Below are 24,896 nucleotides of genomic sequence, written 5' to 3'. Positions count from 1 at the left end.
TCCCACATCCTTTCCAACATTTGTCATTTCTCTTTTCTGTCATATTAGTACCTTTGTCATGTTTGAGAACAAAAGACAAATAACAACAATAACTAAATATCTTAGGCTAGTCTGTGGCATGAAAGTAATCAGTGTTCCATTCCTAACAGGTTGTCCAAAACTGTGAGACATTAACTGTAAGTTAATCCAAGTTCAAAGAGGATAGAATCACACACAGGTGACTTAAAGAAGAATCAAATGCTACTTTATATAGTTGAGTAAAGTTTTTTTTAAACCTAAAACTAAACCTAAGTTTAACCTGTAGAGGGGAACAAAAATAGTTTTTAGGGGGCAGCTAGGCGGCGCAGTGGATAGGACACTGGCCCTGAAGTCAGGAGGACCTGAGTTCAAATCCGGCCTCAGACCAAACACTTGACACTTACTAGCTGTGTGACCCTGGGCAAGTCACTTAACTCCAATTGCCAAAAAAAAAAATAGTCTTTACTTTTCTTTGTACTTTTTTCTACAATATAACCTTGGGACATACTTTGGTGAAAAAAAAAAGCAAGTGCCATTTAACTGTTCTTTAGCAATAGTATATTTCAAGAGCATATTAAACTGTGAGATGAAAAACACCATGTTTGAAAAACATTTTTCATGAGCTATCCCATTATTGGCCAAATAATCAGATGAGTCTCTGGGTTTAGAATATGTCACTTTACTTTTTTAAAGGTGTCTATTTTACTAGTTCCCTAATTTTCCTTTTGAAAATTTGTGTGACTCTCCTAATGAATAAATGATCAAAGGACATGAATAAATAGTTATCAAAGAAAGTCCTGCAAACTATTCATAATTTTATAAAAGACCACGCCAAATCTCTAGTAAGAAAAATGCAAATCCAAATGATTCTGAAGTTTCATTGGAATAGGAAAGATGGAAAGTCAATGTTGAAGATACTGAAAAAGAAATGGGAACACTACTACAGTGGAGTTACGAATTAGACTAACCAACATAGAAAACAATATGCTTTAAAAAAGTCAATAAGTTGTCAATACCCTTTGATTCAAAAATCCTACTCTGATGATGTCAAAGAAAAAAGTTCCCGTACATACCAAAATATTCAAAGCAGCATTTTTTTGCGGTAGTGAAGAATGAGAAACAAAGCAAATGTCCGTCTCCTGGAAAATGGCTAAACAAATTATGGCATCTAAATGTAATAGAACATTTACTATGCCATAAGAAACAATGTGTATTAAAAATTTGAAGAAGCATGGGGAGATTTATATAACTTGATTCAGATTGAAGTAACCAGAGAAACAACAGAGAGTGATTAAAATATAAATGGAAAAAACAGAAAAAATTAAAATGAATGCTGTTTAATTATAACCAAGAATCTTGAACCTTGTGAAGAGTTGAAAAAAATGTATCTTCTGCCCTCCATTACGGAGGTGAGTTAATATGAGTGTGAAATACTGGACATTCTGTCACATGAAGATGGCAAATTAATTTCTTTTACTCAGGGTTTTTTTTTTAATTAACAAGGGATGGTTTGCTTGGGAGGGGAGAAAAAAAGAAAAGATTATATTGGAAATCTGACCCCTTCTTGAAAGTCTTGCAGACATCATTCTATTTCAGGTCCTCTTCATCTCTCTCTCTGAAACTTTTGCAATGGCCTAATTGATCTCCCTGCCTCAAGACTGCCCCCATTCTAATGAATTCTTCACACAACTGCCAAAATGATTTTCTTTAGACAGAGATATGACCATATCATTTCCCTACTCAATAAACTCCAATGGTTTCCTATTTTCTCTAAAATAAAGAAAAACTCTAGCCAAACTCCTCTTTGGGTTTTAAACCTCTTTTCACAACCTGGCCGTAATGTATCTTTCCATCCTCATTAGACATCATTCTCTTTCTTGCTCTCTACTGAACAGCCAAATTAGCTTTCTCTCTGTTGCTCACACAGGGTATTCCACCTTTTGTCTACATACTTTGTGCTGGCATTCCTCCATTCCTTGAAAATACCCCCTCCTCACTTCTACCTTATACAATTGCTCTCTTCCTTCAAGATGCAGTTCAGACACCATCCTTTACATGAAGCCTCTCCCCAACTGTTAGTACTCTCCCTCCCTAAGTATCTTTTATATATTTTATATTTATTTGCTATACATTTATCCTATATCTACTTAATGATGTACATGCTATTTCCTCTGATAGAATACAGGCTCTTGTAAGTAAGCATTGTTTCAGTTTTTTGTACTTGTATCTTCCATGCCTGGCACAGTGCCTACTACACACTCAGTATTTAATAAATATTTGGTAATAGACTGATAAATGAAGGTGATATAAAAACAAAAGTTATCAATTAAAAGGAGATGTAAAATTAAGCACCTTGGGTGGCTCTGGACCATGTCACACCCATTGTGCTTAAATTGCCCAATAATTCCCACTTTTTTTTTCAGTTATTTTCTACTTCTTTTTCACCTTATTAGACCTTAGTACTACTTTCCAGGTAGTCAGAGATATCACAGGATCTCAGTGCTAAAAGGGACCTTAGAGCTCCTATCCAATTCAATTTAATTGTTTGTATAATTAAAGAGCACTGGAAACGGTCTAGATATACAGAATGAGATATGCAGTTTCAAACACAGTCAACATGTTGGTTCGTTTCACTTGACTATACTTGTTACAAGGGCAGGATTCCTGACAGGGAGCTATTTAGTGAGAGAGTGTAGCTGTTCAGTGGTTCAGTAGTATCTGACTCTCTGTGACCCCATGTACTACACTGTCCTAAGGGTTTTCTTGGCAAGGTTACTGGAGTGGTTTGTCATTTTCTTCCACAATGGATTAAGGAAAATAAAGTTTAAGTGATCTGTCCAGGGTCACCAGTTAGAAAGTGTCTGAGTTTGGATTTGAACTCAGGTCTTCCTGACTTCAAGCCCAGTGCTCTATCCACTGAGCCATCTAGCTGCCCTTATTTATTTATTTATTTATTTATTCATTTTTTTGGATTAGTTGTGTTTGATTCTTTGTGACCCTATATGAAGTTTTCTTGGCAAAGATACTGGAGAGGTTTGCCATTTCCTTCTCCAGCTAATTTTACAGATGAAGAAACTGTGGCAAACAGGGTAAGTGACTTGCCCAGGTTCACAGAGCTAGTAAGTAATTGAGGCCAGATCTGAACTCAGTTTCTCCACTATGCCATCTAGCTGCCCCCAAAAAGTGACTATTGAGTGGGAAATGGCAGATTAAAAAAAAAAGAGAACATACAAGAAAAACACACAGAAGAAAACAAGTTCAGATGGGTACATAAATAGGGCAATTTTATTTCTCCCTAATAACATTTAACACACATTTTAAAAAATAAATTAGATAACAGAAATTCATGATTTCATATATAATCTTATTTCATATTCTTTTCTCATGTGTTTCTTGTGGGTTTTTTTATGATTGTTCATAACAAAATAAAGAAAAATTTTTTTTAATTAAATAAGAAGGTTCTGGACTTGGGAGTCAGAAAATCTAGGTTCCCTCATGTCCCACTCTGTCTTAGTCAAGTCACTTACCTCTCTGAGCTTCAATAAAATGCTATGAGTTATTGTGCAGATGTGGGAACCAGGCCATGGAGGTGATACGACTTGCATAAATTAACAGTGAAGCCAAAATTAGAACTTAGTTACTCCTGACTTCTAGTCTACCCCACACTCTGTACATGACATTGAGTATACCACACTCTGAAAAGGTAGTTGTTGGGACTAATAACATTCTTTAGTTTCTTCTTGGTAACCAACTTATTAAACACTGATCTTTTAAACAAATATTTGTAGTTATCTAAAAAACAAGTAAAGCCACAAACAAAAAGACAGTAGCCTTGGATTCTACCACTTTTATATCTGAATGCCATCATCTATCATAAAAGATAAGGATGTTTCAGAGTTCCTTTATTTATTTTTTTGGTAAACTTATAAATTTACTGATGGTATTTAACTAATAATCAACAGTCAATCAAAGCAATGTATGACTATGCTATTTCAAACAATATGTTATTTTAAAAAAGATAACATTATTAAGGGCCTGCCTGTTCTGATTTGTTCTACTGCAGAATAAGAAATCAAGCAATGCTCAGATTAAATCCAATTTTATCTTCCAAATTTACATTTAATGTAAAATTTGAAGACAGTTGATGTATTTCACTTTCACAGGTGTAATCCACATAGGTTAAGCGCCATGTCTGAAATTCAGAGCCTCATGTTCTTCAATTATTACTTAATCCAACTCTTCAATCCAGTAGGTACTTACTTATTGGTGGTTGTCAGGACATCAGCCTGCAACTTTGGAAAGAATCCTTGTTCATATTTGCCTTGACCAATCTTCATGTCAAGTAAATGCGGATGGATGGCAGAGTGATCCATCTTCATTAGTCGCTGCTCAATGGATTGGGCTGCAAATAAAATATTTAAGCCATTAAAATTTTTCATTAAAAGTGCTTCTTCTTCCTACTCCAATATAAGAAAAATACAGGTATTTTTATTGGGCTATAAGAAGAAAAAAGCAGGTCCAATCATGTCACACCCCTACTCAATAAATACCAATGTCTTCCTTTTGCTTCAGGATCAAACACAAAATCCTCTGTTTGGCATTCAGAGTCTTTCACAAACCTAGCCCCCTCCTGCCTTTCCAGTCTTTTTACACCTTATTCCCTACCACATACTTTTTGATTCAATGACACTGGCCTCCTTGCTGTTCCATGGACTAGATACTCCATCTCTTGGTTCCAGGCATTTTTTCTTGCTGGAATGCTTTCTTTCCTCATCTCTGCCTACTGGCTTTCCTGGCATCCTTTAATTCTCAACTACAATTCCATCTTCTACAGGTAACCTTTCCCAACCCCTCTTAATTCTGTCTTCCCTCTTTTAGTTATTTACTATTCATTCTGTGCAAAGCTTGTATGTACATATAGTTTGCTTGTCTCTCTCATTAGATTGTGAGCTGCTCGAGGGCAGACTCTATCTTTTGCCTCTTTTTGTATCCCCAGCATTTAGCACAGTGCCTGGCACACAGTAAGCACTTAATAAGTGTTTATTGACTGAGATAATTTTTTACTCAAAATTTCACTGTTCCTAATCATCAATATGCTTACAGAAAATATATGGTTATCTATCCTACATTTATAACTGTCCAGGAAAGTTATAAACAACAACTGCACTCAGAATTTTATTAAATTTTCTTCCTGTCCTAGCCCTATATGTCAAAGAGAGCCATCTAGTTTTATTCCTTCCTTATTCTCAGTGTAGAAGGAAAATAACTGGCCATTGTCCTTTATATAATAAACTTATATCATTTAAAGAACTTATTCTTAGAAGGGTTTTATGTGACAAAGTGAGGAGGAACTATATAGGAAACAACCAGCACAAAGGCACTAAGATAGGAGATAAGAGTGCAATGTGTGAGGGACAAGCAAGAAGACCATTTTAACTGTACAGGAGAGGTCAGGAAAAAGAGTAAAGTATAACAAGGCTAGAAAGACTGGCTGGACCCTGGCTGTGTAGGGCTTTAAAAACCAAATGAAGGAATTTCTACTTTATGCTAGGGGCAACAGGGAGCCTCTGGAGTTTACTGAGTAGGAGAATGACACGGTCATACCTGTAGCACTTTGGTAGCTAGCTGTGTGAAAAACGGATTAGAGGAGGTGAAGCCAAGAAGGTGGAATGGTAGGAAGCAATGTGGTTAGCTCTCCTCCACAAACTCCTTCAAACAGATCTAGAAAATACATCAGACTAAACTGTGATGGAGAAGTCCATAAAAAGTCAGAGTAAGTCATTTGTTTAGCTCAGATCAGCATAAGAAGACAGTGAAAAAAGTCTATGGACAATAGGGAAAAGGTCTGGATAGGAGTATACTGCACATGAGCACTTTAACACCCAGGCGAGGCTGTGCACAAGGGCAAGCTGAGGTTGTAGACTGTTTAGGGCACATGCAGACTCATACCAGGTCACTATGACATAGACAGGTATGAACTGGAAGCTTTGTCACAGACACTAACCAATTCTGGGTCACAGATTCAGGGCAGAGTAAGAAGAGGACCTGTGCAGGTGAATGGCACCCCCAGGAGGAGAGGTCCTGGGAATTGAAAAAGGAGGAAGTTCAGAAGGCAGCAGTAGCAGGAACCAGAGACCAAAGGGGAGCCTACAATTCTGCCACTTTGAACCAATAGAACTTTCCTGTTAGCTGATAGGGGCTAAATCTAGCAGCAGTCTATTCTTGTATAGACCCAAACCCAGGATAGGAATTTGCAGAGCTCATATCATGGGAGCAGTAAACAGACTTTGCTCTGGACCAGATCACTTTGGGAGCACTGAAAGCTTGCAGGCTAGCCTACCCCTTAAATCCAGGAATAATACAACACTTAATACCCATAGAAAGTAGCAACAAGACCAGCCCAGACCCTCCCTTCACAAATATGGCAGAGCCTAGCCTTAACATCAAGTCTAAAGTTAGGAAGAAGGCTAGAAGAATGGGCAAACAAAAAAAAGAACCCTACCATAATGAACTATTTTGATGGTAGAAATGCTTAAGACACAAACACAGAAGAGAATGACTACAAAAGCAAAGTGTCAAAGAAAAACCCAGCTTGGGCACAAACTCGACTAGACTATCTGGAAGAGATGAAGTATTAAAAAAAATAGAGTTTAAAAAGTTTTTTTTTGTAAATCTAATGGGAGCACTTGAGAAAAAAAAATGGAAAAGAGCTATGGGAAAAAAAATAATTGGAAAGGAAAATAAAATGAAAAAAAGAAAGCCTGGCACAAGAGGTACAAAACTTAGCACAAGCCACAAACCCCCTAAAATCTAAAACAGATTAAATGGAAGCCAATGACTACAAAAAAAAATAAGAAATAATTTTTAAGTCCAAAAAGTAGAACAAAATGTAAAGTAGCAATAACAACTGACCTGAAAAACAAGACAGAGGAGAAAAAATTTAAGAATCTCTGGACCATCTGAATGATATGACTGCCCCCCCCTCCAAAAAGGAGCCTAGACATCATATTTCAAGAAATCTTAAAAGAAAACTGCTCAGATCTCTTAGAACCAGAAGGCAAAGTACAAGCAGAAAGAATCCACTAATCTTCTGAAAGAAGCCCCAAAATTGAAAACTCCCAGGAATATCACAGCCAAAATACAGAGCTTCCAGGTTTAAAAAAAATACTCAAGCAGCCAGAAAAAAAGAACTGAAGTTCTGAGGAGCCAGTCAGGATTTCACAAGATTTAGCAGCCACCACTTCAAGGGATAAGAGAACTTGGAATATGACACTCCAGAAGTCAAAGGATATATATCAGCAACAATGAAAACTAATAGTCATGTAAAGGAAGATACTGAATATTTAGGTTTAGAACCTATCAACGAGGAGGATAAACTGAAAGTTTAAAAAAAAAAAAGCTGAGAAGAACCTTCAGCTACACCAAAGAAGTAGTAAAAGATTTTCTCTAGATGAACCTCTGTTGTTCATTCCAGATAACACAATCTACTATAAAACAAGAAAGCTCAAAACACATCTCTTCATCTGAAAACATATATATGGGGGCTCCCAGCAAGCAAGATAAAGGACAGCCAAGAATAATTTACCCAGCAAAACTGAATATAATGCTAAAGAAAAATGGCAAAGAAAAAATGGACCTTTAATGAAACAGTGGATGATACATGTTTTGTGTGTGTGTGTGTGTGTGTGTGTGTGTGTGTGTGTGTGTGTGTGTAGGGGTTAAGAGGTGAGCTGAAAAATCAAGAAAGGCCTGGTAGGAAGGGGTCCCTGACTTATGTTTTGAAGGGAGTTTGGGAGCATAGTCTCAAGGTGATTTATGGACTCAACCTGGAGAATGAAGTCTGTGAGGATTTTAGTACAAGTCAGAAAGTCTTAGAGGACTCACTGAAGAACATGCTCAGAGATGAGGATCCTTTGCTAGGATCTGTGAGTAACCAGTTCTGTTTGCCTGTTTTGGATAGCAACACTTCCAATTTCCAGATACCTTCACCAGTCCAATGGTTGTTGGTCTTGATGACATTACAGATGAAGGAGTTGTTAAAGAAAGTGGTAATGATACCACTAATGAAGAACTTATTTTGCCTAACAGAAATCAAAGGGACAAAATAGAAGAAATTTCAGTCAGATCACCAAGAAAATTGCCTCGCTTAATGGCACAAGAACAAGTACAAAGTTTGCAACAAAACACTATAGCCAAGCATTTAAATACAATGCTTTTAACTAATTCAAAGAGAGCAGCTGTCAAGAATGCATCTACTTAAAAAAAAAAAAACAAAACAGGAGTCAGACTACTGGACAGGTGTCAAAACAAGGAAGATGGTGTTTGTACAACACCCAAACCAGAAGTTAAAAGGAGTAGTTGACATTCTGGGTTAAACAGAAGAGGTACCTGAAGTAACAACAGTTTTTTCAAGTCATTCAGGATCATCACCTTATCATGAACTTAAGGATGAAGCCAAACTAGATATTAAACGTAAATGTAACAAAGGAGAAACAGCTGTGTCATCCCATTCATTAATTACTCCTCACCTATCAGAGACTTGTAGTACTGAAGAAAAAGAAGAAAGTAAAACCAAGAGCAGCAGCCCAGTATTTTTTAAGCTTTTAGTTAAAGAACTTAAACATAATTATCCTATTGCCAATAAAATAGGTGAAACTAATCTCAAAGAAAAGGATTCTAATGGAAGTATCGTCCATACATCAAAGGAAACCTTAAAATTTTCCAGAGAAGTTGACCAAATGGAGGGAGCAGAGGCTGCTACCTCATCTGATGTTGCTACTTGTTCAATTCCAAACAATACAGAAAAGAACAGTGTGGTTCTATCCAATTCTGTTGTTGAGATTACTCAATGTAATACAGAATTACAGGATACTATGGAGACTGCTGTTAAAGCTATACCATTACTTCAAGAAACTACAAAGCTTTTGGGTAATCTTAAAGGAACAGATATTAAAGTATCTGAGGAACACTCAGATATTACAGAATTTAATGAAACTGATTTAAAGAGTGTAGATACTACTATAATGAATCAAAAAGCAGTGTTTCAGAAAACAGTATCCATGGTCTTTCTGACCATAGTCCATAACACTATGCTGAAAATATTAAAATAGTATCTCATGAAATAGGAGAAATTCAAGATGACAGAAATAGCCAGTCCAGTAATATTTCTTCATTAAATTGTAAGAATGCTAAGAATGCTAAGTGAGAATTCAGTCTAAGCAAAACACAGTTATAGGTACTCAGAAAAACATTGTTTCAGCAAAACGAGAAATTCATAGCAAAACTAGAATTGGAGTTACAAGGAATGCTGAGGAATCTCGGCAAAATTTTCATAAGTCAGTTAAAGAAAAAAAACAAGTTGATAAAAATGTGAAATCACAAAGTAGTGGTCCAGACATCAAATCTGTAAAGAACCAAACTCATATAACACTGGAAAAAGGGTCACAGGCTCAGACCTCTAAATTACTGACTCATTCTTTGAGTGACAAAATGCATGGCCACCCAGGTTGCTCTTCTAAAGAATTTTACTATATGACTTCAGCCCACACTAGACATTTGCAACATTCCAACCAGAAAGAAATCCATAAGCAACAGCAATTATCAGCAACAATGAAAACTAACAGTCACGTAAAGGAAGACATAGAATATTTAGGTTTAGAACCTATCAGGGAGGATAAACTGAAAGTAAAAAAAAAAAAAGCTGAGAAGAACCTTCAGCAACACCAAAGAAGTAGTAAAAGATTTTTTCTGGATGAACTTCTGTTGTTCATTCTAGATAACACAATCTACTGTAAAACAAGAAGGCTCAAAACACATCTCTTCATTGTAGGCTCCCAGCAAGCAGTGTGGTTTTTGTAAAAACAAAACAAAACATACAAACAAAAAAAGGTTGGCAACGGGGTGTGTGTGTGTGTGTGTGTGTGTGTTGTGTACATTTAAGAAAAAAATGTTTTGGGTGGGAAATCATTGTATGATAATTTATTCCTTTATGTACAAAGGAGTACTTTCGAAGTTTCTGTCAAATCAAAAAATTTGACTCAACCGTGTTAATAAAAAGACTGAGTTGATTGTATAAATTGTACATAGTTTTGCCATCTTTGAGAGTTCTCTGAAAAGGTAATATTACTACATCAACCAATTTATACATATATGTTTTGTTATAAACATTTAGGAAATGTTTTTAGTTTCTAGGCATTGGAAGATTCCAACTTAAGACCCATCAATACGAAGGCCACACAACTTTTGGCATCTAACACATACATTTTTGTGTTATCTGGCTCAAAAATCACTAGTCAAAAAAGTAAAGTATGTAATGGAAATTCCAAACATTATATATCATTAAAAAGACTTTGTACCAAGTGAAACATAACCATTCCCTAGGACAACTATCATGTTTTATAAACACTAAACTTGAATTTTGTAATAAAATTTGTAATTACTTTGGTAACTTAAAAAAAAAAAAAGGAAATAGTGGTAAGCATTCCTGACCAAAATTGTGAAGAAACTTTTGAAGTTCAAATGCAGGAGTAAAGAGAAACAAAAAGGTAAACATGAATGAACAATGATAAAGGACTAAACTGTTTATATTCAAATATGGAAAGATGATACATATGTCCTCTTTGAATCCTATCACCCTCAGAGGTTATAGAGAGAATGCAATTAGACAAGATCTGGGAGTACTTTTGTTATATATTGATGATTTAAGAATGAAAAGAGAAGGGAAGAGGAGTGAACTGAGGGATGTGGGGAAGGGAAAGGAATGTTAGGGAAAAATATCTCACATAATCAGGGTGTGTAAGTAGACATCTATACAAACAATGAAGAGAGGTTAGTAGGAAGCAGCTAACATTTGAACCTTACTCTCATCTGAACTGGTCAAAAGAAAGAATACACACACACATACACAATTGGATATAGAAATACATTTCACTTTACAGGGAAAAAGGAAGGATAGAATGGAGGAAAGATAACTACAGGGAGTATAGACAGAGGGAGGAATCAGCTAGGTGGCACAGTAGATACGAGTGCTGTCCTAGGAGTTAGGAGGACCTGAGTTCAATTCTGGCCTCAGACACTTACTAGTAGTGTGAACCTGGGCAAGTCACTTAACCCTGTTTGCCTGTTTCCTCATCAGTAAAATGAGTGAGTCAGACATGACTGAAAAATGATTGAACAACAATGGCACTCAACAGAAATAGTAAAGTTATGAAGAGAGGTTTTGAGGGGAAAGTAATGAGGTTTTTTCAGATATGATGTGTTTGAGACATGTATAGGACATCTAGTTTGAAAGGTTCAATAGGTAGCTGGTAATATGTAACAACGGCTCAAGGAAAAGACTGGTGCTGGATATACAGATCTGTGAGTCATCAGCATAGAGACGATAATTAAATCTGATGAAGCTGATGAAGTTATCTATATAAAGCGTGTAGGGAAAGAAAAAAAGAGGCCCCAGGAATGGGCTCTATCCATAATTAGGGGGTATGATATGGATGATAAGCCAGCAAAAGAGATGAAGAAGGGTGGTAAGATAACTCAAACATCATGGTATGTTATTTATTTTTCTGTTTATATATTGTAACAAACAGTAGCAACACTAACATTCTTTTTTTTTTTTTGGTGAGGCATTTGGGGTTAAGTGCCTAGGGTCACACAGCTAGTAAGCATCAAGTGTCTGAGGCAGCATTTGAACTCAGGTCCTCTGACTCCAGGGCCGGTGTTCTATCTGCTGCACCACCTAGCTGCTCCTAACAATAATATTCTTGAAAGTGGGGACTGCTTTCCATTTTTATCTTTGTATCCCCAGTGCCTAGCATATTATAGATTATTGTTTCTTGAAATGAATTAATTGAATTAAAGACAATGGTTCTACTTTTTGAACTTTGTCAAAATTAGGAGAGTGATACTGGCTTAAAGAGTCACTTACATCAACTCATGTACAAAAGTAACCACATATGCTGGGCAGTGTAATTGATTTCATTCACTTTATTACCTACCATAAGATAAGTCCCAACAATGTTTATAGGTCATTATCAGGCTACCAAGATACTTTCAGAAGGTCAAAGACCTGTAAAGTTATATGAAAAAGGCACCTGCATAGCATATCAATTAAACACTGTAAGTTTCCAGAAATTAATTGCTTATTTGCAGAAGATCAGTTATCTAATTAGTAGAAGATTAACTATTTGTGCACCCTGGGTCTACATAAGGAAAATAGGAAAAGTTAAGCAAATAAGAGGCAAAAATAAGTGACATAATCTGAGTTAACTATCTCTTTTTTCTTTTCACAGGAATCAATTACATTCAAATGGCCTCTGCACAGTACTATTATTAGGGATAAGGGGAGGGACTAGGTGGTGCTAGGAATAACTTTGGTTAGGAAAAAACAAAGATTCCCAAGGTAGAAGATATTTATCCTGTTCTTGCAAGAAGCAGGTGTGCTGCTAGAGGCAGACATACCTACAGAAACAAAAGCAAGCAATTATATTCAAGCAAGGTCCCTCCCTCTACATACAACATTGTGCCTAAAACTGTATTAATCCTTCCCACAGGGAGGAGAAGATAATATTCACAGACTCTTTAAGCACACGCAGTTTGAGCAATTTGTAACTTTTGTCCTACTTTCAGCACTTTTAACCACACTAATAGTTTTTAAAAACAATTCTAAGTAAAACTGCTCCATTCACTCCTGTATTGGACTTTAAGACCACTTCCTCTACATCTGTGGAAACATAATTTCTTATACCTTACAGTGGGACTAAACATGTCATCTCAGTGGTACAGAGAATTGCCAGGTGAGGCCCTGTTTTTGTGAGACAGTTCCAGTAAGCATGATTATCCCTTTTTTACAGGTGAGAAAACAGACTGAGAAGATAAATCACTCCAAAACGGCACGGTACCCTCAATGTGAGACGAGATGACATCTTTCAGGCAAGTTAGACCATCATTACCTTTACCACAGCTTCCTTTTAGATCAAGATGGTGATAGCCCAGGACTCTACACCTGGGAATATCTGAACCCCCCAGACCACCAGCCCATCTTCAATCAGCATTGAGGGGAGAAAGGATTTGCCAAGAACCCCAAAAGAGAAGTGCCCACCAAATCACTAGCCTTGCTTTCAGTCCAACTCCCACAGCCATGGTTTAGGAGAGCAACTCCTATAAAGAACAGATGAACCAACTGTGAACCACAGACAGGCAAGCTAGCCAGCCAGCCTAGCTGAAGCAGGAAGGTACCCTGAGGGAGAGAGAAGGGGCAACTTCTGCTCGATGAAACAAGCAACTACCACATCACCCCTCAGACTACAATACCCAGGACACTGAGCCAAAGAGCTCCTATGATAGCGGCACCACCCTGACCCCCTAACCCTCTGCCCACACCCCAGACTATAAGCTCTGTTTCCAGTCTAGACCTGAAAGCCATCCTCTAGGGAATCAACTCTGGTAAAGAGGTAAAGTGACAAATGTTTCCACAGATTTTGTAAGTCTTGTCTCCTGGGACCATACGGTTAGTGAAAATTTGGAAAAGTTTTTACCACCAAGGTCCTATCAAATGACACCAGAAATGGATATGGTTTTATCAGCAGAATTAAGAGAACTGAAAGAAATTAAAGATAAAAGTATATTACCAAGGTACTTTGCTGCTGCACCCTAAGGACCATGAAGTCTCTTCATCTGACTAGCTCCCAAAACTTTCTATACTTTTCCTTCTTAGAATGTGAGCTCCTTTATAGACTATTTTGCTTTCTTATTTGTATCCCTAGCATTTAGCAGAGTGCAAGAGCTTCAGAATGCTTTTTCATTCATTCTTTTCTACAGAAGAGTTTATTTTTCAGTTAACTAAGAATTTGGAAATAGGTGTGCTTTTTGTTCCCTCTAATGGCCAAGAATTTAAGTTCATGCCATTTGTCATAAAATAGATCACTAATAAATGAAATATCCAAAAATTTTGCATACCCATTTAAAAATTGTAAAAAGGGCTGTATCATACTCAAAAAGAAAAATATAAAATTTTCCATTCATATACTGACAAAGGGAAAAATTACTCATTTCAATAACTTAAATATATCTCTTATTAAAGGAGGTTACGAATCAGAATATTACTTGTGTGTACCACTGCATTATTTATATCAATCAAATCCTTCTGTATTTACATAAGTCAGGAGGCATCTCAGATTTATTATTTAAAAACCAAGATTTTCTGAATGACACAGGGAAAAGTGTTTGAGAAATACTTCCTGGGGTGGCATAAATAAAGGGACAGAAGTTAACATTTTTGACATTAAGATACAAAAGTGTATAATGATGATCATGTATCAATTATGTGACCTCAGCACTTAGTTCCTTATAATAATGCTTCATTATATTTATTATCGTTTTTCTTCCAGAAACTGAGAAACTAAAAATGCAAAAGGAGGTATGAGACTTTCCCTAGAAAATACAAAAAAAAGTAAGAATGAAAGGTAGACATATCCTTCCATCTCTCTCTTCCCTATTCCCAAAATTTCATTAAACATAGATCACTAGAAGAAAAACAATTTTGTTTAATAAAGGAAGAAAAAAATTACATGCACAATAGGAATAACATGTACAAAGGGGAATAGATAAGAATTTTTATTTTAAATTACAAACTGGATGTACCTGCTTCTTTTAAAGTGTTGCATTTCTGATATATAGAGGTCCTCAAAACAGGTGCTCTTACATTATACAGTCTTATCTTCTCAATCCTTGAGTCAAAGACCCGAAGTAGAGGATCTTTTTCCTCCCACTGGGACATAATTTTATTATCAACAAAGGTGGCAAACATCTGTGTTTCAATGAAGTGTGAAAGGAATGGGAGATAAGGCTCTGGCTGATCAGACAGGAAAGAAGCCTGTAATGAGATAATTACGCAATTAGTGAGGTAAGCATTCTTAATTATTATTTTTGCATCCTAAGAATGTCCATATTATTGAGGTCCTTCCTTTCAATTATACCTTCTAATCTCTTAAACAATAATGCCCTCTGAAATTTCAAGAGCACTCCAAGAACACACCTTTCCATTCTTTATTTTCAATTTATAATCACTTACAACTTTGTCCACTAATACCACATTTCAGAGCCTGATCTCACAGTAGGAACTTCAACATACATGCTGATATTCCCTCAAATACTCTAAATTCCCAGATGTTCAATCAATTAGGTTACCATGACCTAGTCTTCCATCACATCTAAGCTATGACAGGGATGATCATAGCATTAATTTTGTTATGACCCACAAATATTCCACTTTCATTTCAGGAAATCAAAAGTTCCTTTATATGGTTATAATCTTACTATTTCATCTCTCCTTTATGCCTTAATACTACTAAACTTATTTTTCAACCTCACTATGACCTCTAATCCCTTTACCCGAGTACATTCCCAGAGCTTTAGCCCTGCTCTGGCTATATTATTCTACTGTCTATCTACTTCTTAGTGAATGAATTCAATTCTACACTATTTTCTCTCAAATTCTTTGTTCCTGTTTTCCTATTGCCAATCATAATTTGCTAAACTCCAATTCTAGGTTACTCCTAGCATCCTCCTTTGCTTCTACTTATGTGCTGCTGAATAAAGCTTCAGCAAATCAAATGAGTTCACTATAAATAGATGTTATTAAATCTCAAGTAGGTAAACAAGGCAATCCTACTACTGTTTCTTAATTGATTCTCTATCCCATTCTCCACAACAGATATACCAAATCTTCTTTTCTCCTCACAGCTGTCTCATAACATACCTCTCTCCACTTTCTCAGCTAAGGATCTTACCTCATACTTCATTGAAAAAATTAAGACCATTTTTCAAGAGTTCCCTCTTCTCATCTCACATTCTCTTGACATCATCCCCTACTTTTTTCTCCTTCACTACAGTCTCTGATGAAGTGGCTCTTATTCTTGCCAAGGACAAGTATTTTAAATGTATGCTTGATCTCATCCCCTCTCATTACTACAGCATATTGTTCTCCAGTCACCACTATTATCCCTTCTCTAATGTTCAATCTCTAACTAGTAATTCTTTCCCTAAAATTTGTACAAATACTCCAAATTTCTCCTAGCATTAAAAAAAATTTTTTTTTAACTAGGTCCTACCATCCCCACTAGTTATTGTCCTATAGCTACCCTCTCTTTCTCAGCTAAATTCCTTGAAAAAGCCATATATTTGGTAGCTCCAATTATTCTCCTCTTACTCTCTTCTAAACTCTCTGCAATTTAGCTTCTAACCTCATCATTCATCTCCAACTGCTCTATCTATGCTATATAATTGTCACTACCATCTTTTTCTAAGTCCTTATCCTTCTTGACATTTCTGTAACATTTGAAACTGCTGACCACCTTCTCCTCCTGAACACTTTCCTCTCTGGGTTTTTGTGATCTTGTTCTTACTTGGTTCTTGTCCTGCCTGTTGTGCTGTTCCTTTTCATTCATTTTATGCTCACTATTGGTGGCTGTAGTTGTAACCCCAAGGCTCTATCCTGTGCCTTCTCCGCCAAACATTCTTCCTCTCATTGATTTCATTGGCTACTATCACAAAAATGTTATCAATTTTTAGTTTTCTAAAGTTAATTATCAGAAACCTATAAATCTTTTTCTACCATGTATCCCATGTATTGCTCCCTCCTGGGAGTAAGGCACTTTGAGATATGGATAATCCTTTTCAAGCCATTAGTTAGTTACTGTTGAGGAAATCACTATCTTCTCAGTCATGTAGGTTCACTACTTCAGTCATTATTGACTGAGTACTCTTACTTACTGTATTCTTACTACTCTTACTGCATTCAATCAAATACTAAATCTTGTTACCATCTTCACATCTCTCACTTGCATCCCCTTCTCTCCATTCACATAGGTATCAACTTAGTTCAGATCACTATCATCATCATTGGGTCATCATATTTTTTGATTAGATTACTATAATAGTAATAGCCTTCTGTTTGATCTCCCTGCCTCAATCTCTCTCCACACACTCCAATCAATCTTCCACACAGTGACAAAGTGAGTTTCTGAAAGTTCAGATCTGACCGTCTTATCCTCTACTCAATAAACTCCCATGACCCCTTAATATCTTTAAGAACAAATATAAATTCCTTTAACATGTAAAGCTCTCTAACACCTGGCCCCTTCCTATCTCTCTTATCATTTTACAAATTACTCCCTTCCGTGCACTTGGGGTCTAGCCATATTAGACTACTTGCTGTTTGGTACACAAGATTCTCCATCTTTATCTAACTCTGCCTTTGGCTATCTATCCCCATTCCTGGAATGCTCTCCTTCCACACTTCCACCTCTTAGAATTCCTGACTTCCTTCAAGACTCAGCTGAAATGTCATCTTCTGCAGGGGCCTTTCCTTCTGAGATTATCTTATATATGTAAGATCAAATGAGATAATGTGTAAAGTACTTTTCAAACCTAAAAGTGCTATAGAAATGTTAGCTATCATTATTATTACACATCTTGTAACTTCTTTGAGAGTAAGGGTTGTTTTTACCTTTTCTTTGTATTCTCAGAACTTAGGAGAATGTCTAATACAGAATAAACTCTAAGTGCTTAAAGACTGATTGTTAACTCATAACTTTAAACATTTATATCTATAGGGATTATGCAAAAAGAATTCGATTTTCAGCTTGTAGTTTTAAAGATTGAAAAAAGAAAGAACAAACTCAATTTTGGTAGGAATTTGTAGGTTTGTTCTAAGGATAAATCCCTGAGGGCATACAAATTCTCCGTCTTTTTTATAAGAAGGAAGGAAATAAGTATTTATTAAGAGCCTACTATGTGCCAGGCACTGTGCTAAACACTATAAATTTTATATTACTTGGGGTTGTGCTAAGGGACTTACAAATATTATCTCATTTGGTCCTTACAATAACCCTGTGAAGTAGGTGCTATTATTATCCTTTTACGGATAAGAAAATAGGACAGACAGGGGTTTCATGACACAGCTAGAAAGTGTCTGAGGCCATATTTGAAATTGGGTCTTCCCGACTCCAAGCCCAATGCTCTATCCACTGCATTATTTAGCTACTTTTTATAAAATTGACAATAGGCATCAAAATAGTTAAGTTCAATGACAAAAATACAAGATTAAGAAATATTGAAGTTGGCAGCTCTTTGGGAGATTTATGGACAAGTGAAATCTGGCCACAAATAACAGCTTCTTAATGAACAGTACATGAAAGTCCTCTTATACATAAAAAAGTGAAACAGTAAGTTGGTTGGCACCCTACCCAATGGAAACATACTCTAATGAAGAAAAACAGCTAACACACAGTGCCTGGCACATAGTAGGAGCTTAATAAATGTATGTTGATTTGTTTTTTCTGTCATCTTTCTTTATACAAATTATCACTGGAAACATATTAGCGGGATGTTCCAGACACGTAAACTAGCCCCAGGAGTAAATCAGGCACTTTCAGAGGTGCTTCAAGGACATTAAGATGCCATTTAGTGAAAGATAGAAATGTCTAATAGCAGGAATTTAGTTCTTTAACAGTTATCACTGCAAAGAACTAAACTATACCCCACTTGTCTGAAAAGGATGATACATATCTGGAGATGCCTTGCTCTGAGGAAGGAACAACACATGGGATACATGTTAGAAAAAGGACATTGGACAAAGGATCATTGCATAATTAACTTTAGAAAGTTGAAAGTTGATGAAACTTTTTTTGCTTTACTTTATATAAATTTTAGATGAAAATTTTGGAATTTCATTAATAATCTAACTCCGTTTCTCTTCTCTTTTGACTTACAATGAAGTAAAAATTCTGTATTTCAATGACTTTCACAAAGAGAAACTTTCTTTACTATAGGATCAAACTGGAAAAAGAACTGATTCATTTAAGAAAATTTAACTCTCATAGCAAGTACAGATAATGAAAACATATATTAGAAAAAACTGAGATATCAAAAGTCATACAATTTTAAAAAATTTTAAAGGGTTTACAATATAGGGAATTATTCTTGGGGGAATGTTAAATTCAAAATTAAAAAAGTAAAATTTTAAAAAAGTATTTATAAATGCAATATTGACTCATGTACAAATAGTCACTTGGTAAAATTTGGTGGCCACATTGACTCTACCTGCTCTCTTGATGCTGCTATCTTTGATGGCAACTCACCTGTACCTCAAACACATATGTCGTTTCCTACTCTTACATTGATACTGGGTCAGTTCAGTGGTGAAGAGGATAGTATATTGGCCTTAGCACTAGTCTCTGGCATTGACCATAGTACCATCTCCTTAACCCTCCATCATTAATAGTTTACTACATACCAAGTATTGTTCATCAGTCTACTGTACCTTCCCCTGGCTTTTGTGAGTACAAAGATAACTCTACTGTGGTTTTTCTAAGAAATATTATTCTGGTCATTTTTGTGCCAACACAATACTTGTATGTTATTTTTTCTAAATAAATAAAAGATAGGAAAGGCTCTGACTATCCAACTACTCCTATTTTCATACCTTAGAACTATCATCATTGACCAATATATTTCATTCCATTCCTCAGTCCAGCTATCTCCCTTGCCTCAGAGCCCATGGGAACTATCACCACTGACATAGAACTGGACAAGTCCTCATTTCCACTTTCCAAATGGGTGAACTGGATGGGGAAGTCCTTCCATTATAGCAATCAAATGTGTATTCCTGGCATCCTAAATTAAATCTCTGACTGCATTTTTTCTACAGAAGCGTTGTTACATATGGTGATTAGGTTCTATATGTGGTATTCATTAAGTATACATACATTATAGCCTTTGTGGTTTGGCTTAGGGACCTGTAGGAAAATAAACTACAATTACTAAACAGACTTGAAAATTGTGGAATATGACTATTTGGTAAGGTGGGGATAGCCTATATATGTAACTTTTAATTGCCTAAAAAGGCAATCAATTTGATTTCTTGAAAAAAAATTTACTTTGTATCAATATTGCAATCTAAATTATACATACAAATGAATATTCTAAATGGGTAGGGCAAGAGAAAATTTGATATATTTTTTTACACTAAGCCAATAATTTCATTCCCTGAGGATCAGATTAAAAGAAATCGTTTTTACTTTGTCAAAGTTCTGCATCTGCTCCCTATTGGTCAGCCATGATTCCATGTCCTGTGCTGTTTGAATCACAAAAGCCTCATAATCAGCAAACATCTGTGTGAAGCGGTTGGCAAAGACCTCCCGAAGTTGTACATTGAGCTTATAGTCCCTCATTTCTGCGTCTTCACATTGTAGTTTTAAGTTCTTTTCAGCCACAGAGGGAGAAAGGGCCACTTTTTCCACTGTTACACCTGTCCTCTTGGTTAGAGCCTGAAGGCGGGCTATGGTTTCATTGCCTTTCAGTAATTCATACATGTGGATTGTGTTTGCAGAGACATTTCCATTCTTTTTATCATTGACCAAGTCCTTCAGAACTATATTCTTAAGTTTAATGCTGCTCTCACTGCAGTGTAGGCTACCCTCAGGAGGAATTCCAAACTGAAGGAGAACTTCAGAGATTTCCTGGATAAAATCTAGTTTATTAGGGAACTGTGGAAATTCTTCTGGAAGCTCAATAAAGTGATTATCAATGTCCACAAAGCACAAGTTTGCCTGAAAGTGAAAAAAACAAACAAACTATAATATCAGCATCAAAATTCACTGGTTTTTAAGTGTAAGAACTGTTAAGATTGTCAAAATATCAAGGTCATGTGGTTGGTCTTGCCAAATAATAAATAACATACAACAAAAGGACAAATCCTTAGTGTCTGTTTTTAGAAGACATTTTTCATTTCAACACCCCAGACATCAAGTGCCCTTTTGAATCTCTATTGTCTTCCCTATGCCTTTTGTGTAATTGTAGCACTAAATCAAAGATTCTTAAACATTTTTATGTCATATACCCTTAGGATCCTCTGGTGAATCCTACTAACCTCTTCTCAAAATAATATTTTTAAATACAAAAAAGTGAAATACATAGGTCATAAAGAAAACTAATTACATTGAAGTAGAGGTATCAAAATATTAAAATAAGGTCGTAATATAGTAATACATCTAGTGGTAAGTCTAATAACTACAGTAATTTCTAAGTAGTTAAAGAGTGTAAATGTAATTTCAAGTTACATACAACAGCAATGTGATATGAAAATATCTGTGATTTTGATTGGTGACAAAGTCACAAATACTGCTAATACTACTGTGGTTTGTTGCCTACATTCAAAATTGAAGGAAATGCTAAATTTCCATTAAAGATTAGTGGAAGAAAATGATGAAAATTTTATTTTCTCATCCAAGGTCATAGAAATCCTGAAATCTGTCTACAGACTCCAGGTTAAGAACTTCTGTGTTAGACTATCACATAGAAATGCAGAATGTATTACTAGAACCAGTAAAGATAATACTTATAATAACAATAGTTCACATTTATATACCTTTTTCATTGTAAAATGTTTTATATATGTTAGTTCATTTGATCCTAACAACACTGTAAAGTAGGTAATTCAAACAATATTATCTCCATTTGACTGATGAAATGGGGGCCAAGGAGGATCAAGGGACTTATATTAACATTTAAAGTCTATTCAGACTACTGTGTGAGGACCACTGTTCTAGGCAATGGGGCAGATACAAAGTTTAAATAAATCATGAAGAAGCTTCCAGGAGTGTGCTGAAGCCAGCTTAAACAGGCTTGTGAGAACCAAACTGATCATTAAATTTTCATTTACATATAAGAAATAGACAAACACTACAAATCAGGGCTTGATTTATTGTTCTGTCAATTGTCTAGACTTAGAAAGTGATGGAGAAAATGTTAATAATGCAGATTAAATTTAAAAGTGTGTTGTGGATATACACACATTTTTGGAGTGAGTTGCTATACATTTACCAGCTTATCACTGTAATTATCAATAAAAAGATAAGACAATAATACTAATACTTAAATACAAAATATTACATTTGAGGGTGATCAGAGAATGCTTCTCAAAATTGGGCTTTAAAAAAAAGGAGAGAAGTTTAAAATGCAAAGAAGAGGAAATAGTCTATTCCAGAAATAGGAAATAGCTAGATAGTTAAGTTGTAGGATCACAGGTTTAGATTAGAAAACTGAGACCCCTAGAGGTTAAACAACTTGTCCAAGGCTTAAAATCCAGGGTATTTTCCACTGTACTGTGCAGCTCATGTTTGAATGGGGAAAGGTGAGAGGAGTAGAGAGCAATCCAGCTTGTTTGAAGCATAAAGCATTCAGAAGAAAGTAATATAAGGAAAGGCAAGGTAGTGCTAGTACAATAGAAAACCACTAAGGATTGCTGAGCAAAGGTCTAGCATAAGCAGAGCCATGCTTAAGAAAGAAAAACAGATATTGTGAGAATAGTACGGATTAGAGAACAGAGAAAATGAAGGGTAGAAAGCCTGAAGGAAGTTAATGGAAGGAAGCATGTGCTAACAAGGGATACAAAGACAATACAAAGAATGGGATGGACATGAGGAATGTTGCAAAAAACAGAATCAACAGGACTTATTAAATATTGGATATGAGAGGTGTGACAGAAGGTAGCCTGAGGGTAATAAACATGGCAGAAGTAAATAAGTAATACTAAAAACAGAAAGAATAAAGTCAGAGGATATGAAGAAGGGGCAGGTAACGTGAGTTGAGGTTTTGGATCACCTATGTTTGAGGTGCTAGTGAGCATCTAGGTGGACATCTCATCTAGGCAGATAGAGATGTGGATCTACTGCAGTACCTCGGGATCTACCTCAGATATTTTCTAGATGTGACCCTGGGCAAATCATTTAACTTCTATCTTCCTCGGTTTCCTCACATATAAAATAGGGAAAATAATAGCACCTGTTGTTTAGGGTTGTTGTGAGGATAAAATGAGATAGTATTTGTAAAGTATTTTGCAAACCTTAAAGCATTACATAAATGCAAGCTACTGTTATTATCATTATTATCTGGAACTTAAGACTAGAGGTAAAGATTTGGGAGTTACACAATTGGTGGCCAAGGGAGGGAAAAGAGAAAAAAGTCAAGGTTAGACCAAAGGAACAAATAAGGAACTAGTTATAAAGACAGAGTAGGAGATAGGAGGAACACCAAGAGAATTATTATGCCTCTGAAGTTGAGGGAGGAGATGGAATGTACTTAGTAAGAAAGTGAGTCAAGAGTATGAAAAGCTATAAAGGAGTGGGGGGCAAAAAAAGCTAATGGATTTGGCAATCAGAAAGTTACTGATTACCTAGGAGCAATGATTTACCCAAGGTCACAAAGCTACCAAGGAGCAGAATCAGGACTAAATTAGACATGCTATTCAGCCCTACATTTTTTAGTCCTTATGAATAAGAATGTCTGGATACTCAAAGTTTTTGAGGGCTCTACATTAGTAGATATCATATTTGAAGTGGAAGATCAGAGAACTATTCTCCCAGTGCCCCTAAGTATCCCACTGCTATACTTGGATGGAGCACTCCGATACATGTTTTACCCATTTCACAACTAATTAGTACAAGAAAGATAATGTATAAATGGATTAAAATTGTTAGAAAAAACCTCCAACAATTAACACTTCCTAGAGTTTGCAGTAAAATGATTGGCTTTAGAAAAGGAAGCCTAAATCGATCTTTGGGCTGTTTGTTGATTTGTTTATGATATTCTTATCCGTTATCACCATGCATGCATTTCTTAATATGTGGCTAAAAGATAAGCCTTAGCCCATGTTCATGAGACAGGAACAACAAAAATAAGTGAAATATGAAGGTAATCCACAAAATAGCCAATTTTATCAAAACAGTTTAAATTCTGGGTATCATCAAGCTATTTCAAAAGTTACTAAGAGGCAGTAACATTATGTATTATCTCCATTCTACAAGCTCTTCTTCCATTCTTGTTTCTCAAGAAGAGATAAATGAGCAGTGAAAGGTTGAAAAGGTAAGTAGCAAGAGAAAGGTGATGGAATCTAGAGCATATTTAAACTAGATAATTCACTATGGGAAAGAATAAGAGAGTCACAGAATTTGAGAACTGAAAGAGAAGAAAGCATCTAGTCCAGCCAGAAAGAAATCACCCTGATAATATACCCAAAGAATGGTCTCCTGTTTTTGCTCGAAGTTAAGGAAGAGGACCCACCACTCTCGAAGCAGCTATTCTGCTTGTGGTCAGCTCTGTTAGTGAGACATCAAAGCCTAAATGTGTCTCTTTGCAACCCCTGCTCGTTGCTCTTTGTCTGCCCTCTGGAGACAAAGGAGAAAAAAAAATTAATCTCTCTTCTAACATGACAGAACTTTAAGGACTTGAAAACTGCCATCGTGTCGCCTGGAGTCTTCTCTTCCTCAGGCTATGGGCCCCTTATTTCTACAATTAGTCCTTCATATATCATAGGAGCAAGGCCTTTCCTGGTTTACTCCTCAGAATTATTTATGTCATTCTAAAACTGTGGCACCTAGAATTGAACACAATGATTCCCATGAAGTCTGATGAAGGCAAAGTACAGCAAGTCTATCTTTCCCTCTACTCTCACCTCCCTTTATTCCCAAAAGTTTTGCTTCTGTTAAGGCAGCTAAAGATCGCACTAATAAATAAGCAGTTCTCAAGAGAAGAAATATAAAGTATCTACAACCATGTGAAAAAAATGTTCCAAATGATTAGATTTGGATGGAAGACCAGAAATGCAAAATAAAAGAACTTTAAGCTTCAATCTTATATTCATATTCTCATATTCAAAGGTGACAATTTTTGGAGAGAACACAGGAAAAAAGGCACACTAATCCTCTGTGGGTAGAACTATGACATGGTCCAGAGATTCTGGAAAGCAATTTGGAAGTATACCCTACATGACACTAAACTACGCATACCCAGTGATGCCACTGTAAGAAACATACCTGACAACT

At 36.0% G+C, this 24,896-nt stretch overlaps 1 protein-coding gene across 1 annotated transcript in view; it reads right to left on the bottom strand.

The window, feature by feature from the left end:
* Positions 1 to 24,896, bottom strand: part of DENND5B (DENN domain containing 5B) — a 197,427-nt gene that overhangs the window by 62,020 nt on the left and 110,511 nt on the right. The window contains exons 5-7 of the mRNA XM_027844379.1: positions 20,094 to 20,624; positions 14,656 to 14,887; positions 4,279 to 4,420 (exon numbers count right to left, since the gene is read on the bottom strand). Coding sequence (XP_027700180.1) covers positions 4,279 to 4,420; positions 14,656 to 14,887; positions 20,094 to 20,624 — 905 coding nt within the window. The remainder of the gene's footprint in view (positions 1 to 4,278; positions 4,421 to 14,655; positions 14,888 to 20,093; positions 20,625 to 24,896) is intronic.

The sequence above is a fragment of the Vombatus ursinus genome, unplaced genomic scaffold (assembly GCF_900497805.2).
Source record: "Vombatus ursinus unplaced genomic scaffold, bare-nosed wombat genome assembly UNPS02014941.1, whole genome shotgun sequence".
Lineage (NCBI taxonomy): Eukaryota > Metazoa > Chordata > Mammalia > Diprotodontia > Vombatidae > Vombatus > Vombatus ursinus.
Note: the sequence above shows the minus strand (reverse complement) of the source record. Positions and strands in the feature narration are given on the sequence as shown.